This window comes from Botryllus schlosseri, chromosome 4 (genome assembly GCF_051294905.1).
Source record: "Botryllus schlosseri isolate E-star chromosome 4, Bs_hap1, whole genome shotgun sequence".
Classification (NCBI taxonomy): Eukaryota; Metazoa; Chordata; class Ascidiacea; order Stolidobranchia; family Styelidae; genus Botryllus; species Botryllus schlosseri.
Window position 1 is genome coordinate 9,185,112 of NC_137239.1, and position 10,185 is coordinate 9,195,296.

At 40.1% G+C, this 10,185-nt stretch overlaps 1 protein-coding gene across 1 annotated transcript; it reads right to left on the reverse strand.

Moving 5' to 3' along the window:
• Positions 1–1,151: 1,151 nt before the first annotated feature.
• On the reverse strand, positions 1,152–9,671 carry LOC145436785 (uncharacterized). Its single transcript, XM_080314013.1, has 4 exons — positions 8,658–9,671; positions 8,528–8,590; positions 2,673–2,917; positions 1,152–1,495 (listed from the first exon to the last, which is right to left on the reverse strand). Exons 1-4 carry the CDS (start codon positions 9,028–9,030, stop codon positions 1,304–1,306), a joined length of 873 nt encoding a protein of 290 aa, XP_080170139.1. The 5' UTR covers positions 9,031–9,671; the 3' UTR covers positions 1,152–1,303.
• Positions 9,672–10,185: the final 514 nt, after the last annotated feature.

Genomic DNA, 10,185 nt, shown 5'->3' on the forward strand with positions numbered 1-10,185 from the left:
AACTCGATATTTTACCAAGTAGTAATTCATATTAATTGAATCAAAGAATAACCTCTCAGAAACTAGGATTACGTTCGTCATGTCGATGATTCATCCGATGCGTTCAAGGTTCGAACCTGCGCGGGAATATTCAGTTCAGTTCAGTTCGGTTATCAGCAGGATTATCGGGAGGACAAAATTATCGGGACGACAGATTTCGACTTGTGGGAAAGGCCGTTTGCACTTTCATTTTGGTGCCTTGGAGTCGACTTTTATCAAAATACGCCAACCAAGCCGGTACCTACAGGAGTTTGTGTACCATCTAAAATAGTACGTTGAGCGTCAGAGCTCTCTCCGCCCCGATTATCCGGAGTTTCATGCCGATGACGTCATATTTTGTAATGCGATTGTTGCTATACAATGTTCTTTCCTCCAATTCTCTACTAGTTGATGACGATTACCCCTGACGAATTTCAGCCGAAAATATTCGGGTTCATTTCAATATGAATATATTATTCAATCGTATATTGAAGTTCTATACCTCCAAGAAGCATTTTCCATTAGAATTTTTTGAAATCTCTCAGCTCTACTCTGCAAAATCGTTTTCGAGTATTTCGTTATTAACTATATGCAGAATCTGATAGCCAGTCGTAAGTGATTTTCGTTATCTTCAACAATTAAACAATATCCCTGTTTACGAGATTTCCAAACTTCATGGAAATCTTTGCTCTGTCCCATACGCTGGACCGCCTGACGTAGCAGCATTGAGTAATATTGTCTTGTAAGGCTGGTTGGACCATATAAACTCTATTTCAAGCACATCACGAGTTTAATTAAGTCATGCAGTTTTTGTGTGATTTTTTGGCATCTAAGCAGCTTTAGAAATCTTCGAGACTATAATACCATATTGCCGAAACGATAAATTGAAGAAGGGATGTGCGATGAAGCTGGTAATGAAAACTATTCTTTTTTAGCACATCTCAATAAACGAAGGTTGATATCAGTGAAACAAACTGCCGTTCTCTGATCGCTGCTATTCCAACCCTCCTTAAACCCGTTACAGAAAAATCAGTCTCCAATGCTCTCACTGCCAGTCGCAATTAATGATTCAAATATAGGATATTTCATTACGATAACTAGATATATCCTGCAAATAGATAAGATTACATTGGTTCTGAATATATTTTCAGACATATAGCTTTTATTCGCATGGTGCCATTTCCGAGGAAAAGACATAGATGTTGAATTTTGAGCGATGATGAACTAATATTTCTCGAATATGTTCTCTTGTCCACACAACTTGTATTATCGTTGAATTGTCGAATCAGGTTTCACATATTACTCCGTGTGCTCCGTATGATCGTGGATGATTAAATATTCCATTCTTCGCACTGAAATCTTTTTTCACTTCCATGAAAAGGTAGTCGTAGGATGATACAGATCTCGGGTAAGTCGGATACCATTTTAATTGATTTTGATCTGCTTCTATTCCAGATCTGTACAGCACATTTGATGTCTGTCAAAAAGAAATCAATGAGAACTATAATGCCACCAGTATATGCTTTGTCCTAGAAAAATTGTTCTTAACGTCTGAATCAATGGTGTGACTGTTTTCACTTATTGATTTTATCAGATATGATATCGATGCTACCTGATCGTATATGCGAATATACCTCTTTCATAGCACACCTACAAGACCATGGACATTATCATGAAATTTTTGGGTATTTATTCCCAGTAGCGTCGACAAGGTATATGGAAACCATTGCGTCCCGATAAATTCCGGTTAGGGTCATTAAAATAGCACTGCTTCAGTCTTATGCAGTGGCTCCCAACCTTTTTCGATTCATTATCCCCTTATCAAGCTCGACCAGATTTTCGCCCCCATATTTACGGATCCGAAAAAGAGGACATACAAAACAGGAAATTTATTTACCCAACTCTGATCGCCAATCAATTGACTAAAGAAAGGTATTTTTTCCGGGTAGGTGCTCGGAAAACCTGGTTTCCGCATCTATTTTCGCGTCATATGCAGAATAAGCCGTCCTCGCGTGCATTTACAGCCATGTTAATTAAGTATATCTGAATGAACTTTCTGACATTGTCGCCCCTATCGCCCACCAATTGGCCCCATTTGGTATTTTCGACCCCCATATTTCTGACAATCGCCCACGATAGGAACCACTGTTCTAGACCAGTGGTTCCCAACCTTTTTCGCCCCATCGCCCCCTTTTTAAGGTCAACACCGATCATCGCCCCGCAAATTCTGTGTACCGAAAATTGGGCATACAAACTGTAATCACTGGCGGGTTGACTAAAAAAAAAAAAAGTCAAATTCTCGCCACAATGTCTAATTTGACACACTTTTGCAACTAAATTTCCGTGGGTTGACTAAAAAAAAAAAAAAAAAAAAGGTCAGCCGTTTTGGCACGTCATCGCCCCCATATCGCCCCCTTCGCTATTTTCGCCCCCGTCGCCCCCTTTGTCCGTTTTCGCCCCCTTTGTCACCCCCTTCGTCATTTTCTCCCTCCTAGACCGCCAAATCGCCCACGTTGGGAACCACTGTTCTAGACAAAGTACTAGATATGAAGAATTTAGAAGGCGGGCGATCCGACCAAACACATCGCGAGCGAGAGCTAGATTTTGACCATATCCGACTGTTTAGATATAAGAACGCTTGCGAATGTACGTACCGAAATATTATACTTCATTCCCAGGAAAAGATCAACGTAGGACGATCCAGACGGCAACTTCCCGTGAACAAAATCGTAGACGGCTTGTTGTTGAAGTTGATCATCAAATTCAGCCAATGAAGCTCCAAGCTTTGCACATGCTCCTACAGCTTGTTCGTAACTCATATCCCGTGATGATGATATATATGGAACAGTGAAACAACTTCCACTTCGAAACAACCCTCCTTCATGTATGCAGTTCATATCTGCAACAAACACATTTGAAAGGACAGTTAATTAAAAATAATGGCAGACTATACAGAAGATAGCGTAATGGTAGAACGTCCGATTTCTTGATCGGTAGGCCGTGGTTTCATTCCCCGGTCGGGCGAGACCACATACCTGACTAGTGAAACTGGTTTCCATGGTTTCCACGCTTGTCGCTCAGCATTACCAGGATAGTATCGCAGGGTGATGCAAGACAGAGAGACCCTTTTCCATCCGCCTTTGCACATAATGTACTCTAGGTATGCATAATTGCATATGCACAGGTCGTGTGTCAGTATATAATGAGCAGGTGCATATGACGCAAAAAACATCAAGAATAGAATAGAGAATAATACAACTAAATCGGAAATTAAGAACAATTAAGAACAAGTGTGCCAACGTAATGCTCACAGGTTACGAGTCCATGTATTCGAGGAACACTCATTGTGATGCCATTGGAGTATGGATGACTTGGAACAGTGTCACTTACATTATATTGAAGATTATTGGGCGTTACTGAATCATATCTATTTCATGCTGGAGCCAAATCATTATTTCATAGAAATGTCGCTTTCACTAATGTTCACAGCCTAGCACTACAGCAGTGGTTCATAACCTTGCCTCCAGCGCCCCCCAAGGGGTGCTGGCAATTTTGAAGGGGGCGGAAACGCTTAGGGGGCGATATGGGGGGCGTTGAAGGAAAATGGCTTCGCAGTAGCTGATGTAATAGTAGGACATATCCCTGATGAGTATTCAGAGCAAATTAACATTCCAAAAGACATGTCAAATCCCGAAATTTTTGGTCGCGCTACGCGACGATGTTTGATACATATATTTTCATAAATGTAGCGGCTTATGTATAATTCATGTAAATTGAATTGCGCGTACTTTTAGATCGCCAATTTCCCGTTTAAACACTGCCGTCGCGCTTGCTAGGGTTATTTTCAACAAATTGTCTCGAACTAGGTATTATATATATCCTGCAGCGCACAGCGTGTGGAAATCGAAGAAAGAGGTACTGTATATCACTTTTAAGGGCGGGAGTACATAAAATATGTTTTCAAGCTTTGTGCGCGAAATGAATAACTAAATAAACTTGTATTTGAGAGCTAAAAAATTAAATCCTCAGAATATTTCTTCATCGTATCATAGACGATGATACTAGTGTTCTGGTCCACAACCTCACATGAACGTTATATAATATGAGTTGCTTCGTTTGAATACATTCATGTTAAAATTATTAACTGGGTACAGTACTAAATTCAATGTGAGCAGATATATGCATCCCATTCTTTTTCTCAGTTGACGTACGTAGTCACACAAAGCACTAAAACAAAATCCAATACCATTAATTTCCCCTATTCCTAATCGCAGATGTAAATTCGGGATGGTTCGAACCACAGGTATGGACCGTACCCTATTGTTGTTACAGCCACCTTGATTTCACCCTGAATATACCACAAACAATTATCATATGGTTTATTATAGTCGAGTGGTCCTCGAGCGCGATTAAAGCGCGAAATAGTTCCAATACTCAAGTCCCGAAAAGACCGACTGGACTTTGACCTCTTACCAGGTCCGAAACTGCTGCCACCCAAACCCCAAATTTTGAGCTCGAAGGGTGCCCTAAATTATTTCGGTGAATGAACATAAAGTACACATGTTTTGACGACTCCTCCACGACAAAATACGCAAAATTTTAGATATAGGCAGTTCGGCGTCGGCCATTACCACGCCACGATACACGAAGACATATGAAGTTCCGGACAATATGGGACTCCGAGAAGTGTGCCAAAAGATCGTCAGCGAGAAAACCTCAGCCGAAGAGGATCACCCTTATGTTGACCGTAAACGTCGATATGAATAAGTCGAATTGTCCATAGGTGCTTAAATCGCTCGTGCTGAATCATCATGTCGTCGCAATCTGCACGCCACAGGACAAATAACATCCATCCGAGAAAAGCTTTTGCCAGTGAAGAAATACCAATTATGAATCGTTTGCTTACTTTAGTTCAATGCGTTTATGCGTTTCAATATCTTTTGACTATATAGCGGACAAGAGGCAACAAAATAAAAACATGTAATGAAGTAATTGAACCAACGGGTACGCCCGGATATGTTTAATTATTCATTACGTGGCCTTCCTTTACCAAGACAACAGCTCACTCAGCGCTACTGTAAATCTGATTACGGGGGCTGAGAGGATAAAAAGTTTATAGCGACATATATACGCAAATACCACCTATTCATTCATGTATTATAAAAAATTTTGGCGCCTAGGATGACCAGGCCTCACAAACTATGCTGACCATCGAAATTACGCGACGGGGTTCTTGAGTTTATCACGCTATGGGTACGCAAGATAATCGTTTTTTTTTTTTGGGGGGGGGGGGGGGGGGGGGCTGACGAAGTGCTGTTACTGCCCTCCCTCGTACCCATTGTCTTTATTACAGTTCTTACAATATGGGCGGGGGGCGCTGGAGCACGATAATTTTTGAAAGGGGGCGCTGGAGAAAAAAAAGGTTAAGAACCACTGCACTACAGGTTTCGGGTGCTGGGATGACTTTATTGCTTTCCCGGTGTGAAGAAGGTAACGAGACTTTAATTCTTGTCGTTATAATAACTCGCAGTGGCGGTTAATGGACGTTTCATTCAAGTACGCCTACTCGAATAAAATCTTCTTTCGCCGTATTCGACTCGACTAGTTACAATTGATACTCGATACAATTTCCATTCCCCTAATCAGTGCGTCCGTCCCTCATTTTAATAAATCTCAAAATTAATTTTTATAGAGATGCAAACCTTAATGACGTGGCGATAGCGGGTCAAAATCAGCTCAGCCCATTCATTGCTGGTAATCATGAGGTTCAATATAGCCTGTACCACCGGTACCAATTACTTGTAAGGAGGGCCAGCTATCTTTTTAGATTACGAATTATGATTTATAATTTTAATCGACATACCGTGATGATATACAAAACGTAACATAGGAAATGATTGTCAAATTTGAGTTAACATAAATTTCAGGTATCTTCCATGTTTCGTGGTTCGAATCCCGGTTCGGACTAACTTCTATGTGTCGGAGGTTATATGGGCTCCTCATCGCCGACCTCACCGCAATTGCGGTGACTTAAAAAGCCCAGATACGACAGTGGGTCGAGCTATAAGTCGACGGTAAAGGAAGATCCGAATAAAAGCCTTGAAGCTGCAAAGACTGCGGGCGCACGAGCAATGAGCGCGAAGAAATGACATTGAACTGTGTTATAAAAATGTGATGTCGTGGAGCACAAAGCCCTAATCGGGCTATAAGCACCACTGTTGTATGTTGTATAATAATAATAATAATTTTGGGACTATTCTTTGTATTGTTTTAGGAGTGGAGTGGGAAGTTACAATATGAATGTTTTAGCGCTGGTGCGCAACAGCGCTCGAACATCATTTGTTTAATGATACACGGTTTAGACTGCAGCATCAGTAAATATCATTCCTTTTGTATGCGTGATGCATGTAAAAGTATATCGACATGGGTTGGTGAGTCAGCATTGCCATTTCAGATTGTACGGAGACTTGTCAGTAAACGATTTTGTGATGCATATGCAATCGATTGCATAAAGCATAGTTAGTATCCTAGTCATGGATCTGAAATACTCCTGAAGTATATAAGATGAGAACATATATTCCCATCCTATACTTGAAATTTTATATTTCATACCATACTTACAAATTTTCGCATTCCTGACCAATATGTCATTTCACATCATACCATACTATTACCCTGCCCGTCAGTAAATAAGAGCACCACCATCGATATCTTAATTTATTTGATTCTTAGAACACTCTTCTTAGCATAAGTATTCTTAGCACGAATAAATTCAGATATCAAGGTCCAAAATAGGACCGTAAATTATCGAATTTTGTAATGCAAAGTAATGGTGCAAATACTGACAATCGATCATATCCAACATACAACACCCTGATGTAATCAGGTTTGAATCCGACCACTATATTCTGTATAGATACGGTTCTTTTGTACAAATATTTACTGATGGATCGAAAACGAAACTGTGGGGCAGGTTTCCACGTAAAAGGACTCGGAGTCGATTACTGCATTGCCTTGGATGGGAATCTATCAGTGTTTCCATATAACTCATCGCGATTCTAAATGGCCTAAATTGGGTGCGTAGCGAGTGTCCAAATCAGTCAAATATAGCTATACTTTCGATTAGTCTAAGTGTCCTTCTTGCTCTACAATCTCAACAACGTGATAATCAGATTGTATTCGATATAATTATGCTTTGCAGGAGCCTTTCTGAGCTTTCAATACGTGTCACATTTATCAGGATTCCACGACACAGGGGTAGTGGTCGAAACGAAAAGGCAGATCAACTCGCAAAATTCGCAGCATCAGACGAAACTCCTGAAGTCGCACAGACCCAAAGTCTAACTCCAAAAGAATGCAAATCCATCGTTACTGACTATTGCTGGAATAAGTGGAAGTCTGAACTACTCAACGAAGACTAGCAATACCAAAGTCTCATATGCAGAATTTCGCGCAATTTCTTGCCTCTCACAACGTGAGTTGTCGACCTTGATCCGCGACTCCAAACTGGCCATTGCGGGCTGAACGAACATTTCCACAGGATAAGATGCCATGACAATGGGTTATGTGAACTGTGCGCACAGCCTGAATCAGTTGAACATTTCCTGCTAAAATGTCCGACATACTCAACTAATAGACAATGTATCATCAAAGCTGCAAGGAGCCACGGAGTTAACAATGTATTATTAGAAATTCTTACTACCCCTTTCACTGTAACGCCTATTATAGAACTCGCACTCCTGTCGAATCGAATAATTTAGAAAAGTCTTGTTCTAATCAAACTTTCGGTCTAGTACACAAGGCCGGACACCAATAAAAACCCATACCAACCAACAAACCAACCAACTGACAATACAGTATATTGCATGTACGAATTGAATCTGTAATATTTTACTGGTAAGATTGTACCTGTAAACTTGTTCCTGTACCATGTCAAATTAGTTTTGTTTCCCCCGTGTCTATTATTTAACAGACGTTGATCGGTAATTTAACCGACGACAGAAATTGATTGATGTAATCTGATTACAATTACAAATATTCCTATGAATAATGTCCTTCAATGTTTGATTTATATTACTTTTACACACTCTGTTTTAAAATTAATTAATCCAACAATTTTATTCTTACCACCACCCCAATATATTCGACGTAACTGATTACACTCACATGTACTTGAGTAACCTATATCATGGCCATATATCATTATAATATGTTTTTGATGTGATGTGCATCGCGATATGATGACGCTACATTGCAGGGCCTACAACATTGGCTTTACTCCGAAACTGTGTGCGCAACAGTGTGACTCAAGTCGATTAGCGGCGCCTGGATAGGTACGAAGTGGGAGATGTTCATGGCATAAATTCTCACACACAGGCCTGGTAATCAAACTAATATCTTGCGGGTTTCATATATCTAATAGCACGAATCGTTTGTTTTTCGAATTATAAGTATCGCGAGACACGTAGATGCTATAACAAATCTTTACCTCCGTATGTTGATTCCTTACCTGATGATAGGATTGACAGATTTCTTGTAAGTTCGTCAATTGTTGATTTTATTGTATCCAAGTCTAAAATGTAAATTCAGTTATATGTTCTCCAATGTTTTGGATGGCGCAAGGTTACATATGTACTTACATGTATCGATTTCTATGTTGATGGCTTCCTTTATCCTGTGGTAGTCTGCTGTTCCTGGGGGGCCATCGTTCCCGGGCATACCTTGTAATCCAGAAACACCTGGGGGGCCCATCTTTCCAGGGGGTCCCTGTTGTATGCCATAACGAGGATCCGTTTCAACTGATCCGCCTTCTGTGAAGACATCTTCGACGTTCTTGCAAACAAAATGTTGTTGCTTGCTCGACACAAAGCGCAAGCACAATGCGAGGAACGGGATGAATATCCAAATATTCTTTGACATTATTTCGCAACACGCAATAATTACCTCTAGAGACGAAAACAGTTTATTCATGGCCACTGTTATCAAATCGGACACGGCCGATTGCATCGTCATCTCGGAGCATAGGAAGGGATGGTACTTCGCTCAAGCCAAATGTCGGACTCAAACATATTCGATGAAACTTCTTACAACGCAAATATTTCATATATAATTCCTCTAATTCGATCAATTTTGAGGCTAAACTTCGGCAGTGTCACGACCGCTTCTTGTAGTAGCCTATACAGCAGGAATATGGCTGACATAAAATATGGTCGACGACAATCATCGTTCGAAGAAGATACATATTGTTGGGTTACCCTATTTTGGAATCCCGGAAGAAAGAAAACTTTTTAAAAATCCTAAAAGTTAGTTTACCGAATTTGAAAACAGGTGATTTTTAAATATTTACAGGAAATCTTGTGGTGTTGACTAAAAAATGAAAATAAATAAAACAGGCGAACACTCTGATTCGAATCCCGAATACCTCGTTCGAACGTCCACATTTCCGGTCTCGCGTCATTTATGACGATTTGCAGTTGACCCTATCGATTAGCCTAGCTGTAAAAGCTGTAAACAAGGACGGATTGCCAAAAAGGAGGGCGATGTCAAATTTAATGAAAAAGAACGACAAATCCTCTTAGCGGTTCTACAAAGTTTACATTTCTACTCCTACTCCTTCAATCGAAACTCAGGCTCCCCGTCGGAACAACCATGATCTTGGTCTGCAATATCTATGCCCAAAACTCACCTCCAAATATTGGTATTGAATATTTTGATTAGCTATGTATTTATCATATATATATATATATATAATTTATTTTGCATAGTCAGATATTGAAAATACAAAGTTGAATTTAGTTTAATTGTTCCGTCTGATGAATATTTGCGAGTTCACAATCACGCAAACGCTATAGTCATGATCTATGAATAATCGTTAATCATTTAAATAGTGCATCTCACAACTGTGCAATCATATATATACTCTTAGCAATGACGATAAAAATGGTGCGTGACCGATTTGACGTGACTATAGTGCCAATCTCATGAGTAATCTCTATTCGTTTCATTTCAGAACCTGGTTCGTGACCAATTTTCGCAATTGTCGCTCATATCTTCGCATCGTTTCTTCAACCATTTAAAACGGACGGGTGCATCAACCACAAGTTACATGTTGAATACCTCTCCGCTAATATGTGACTCCGATCAATGTCCGTTCAAAATGGTCAGCCC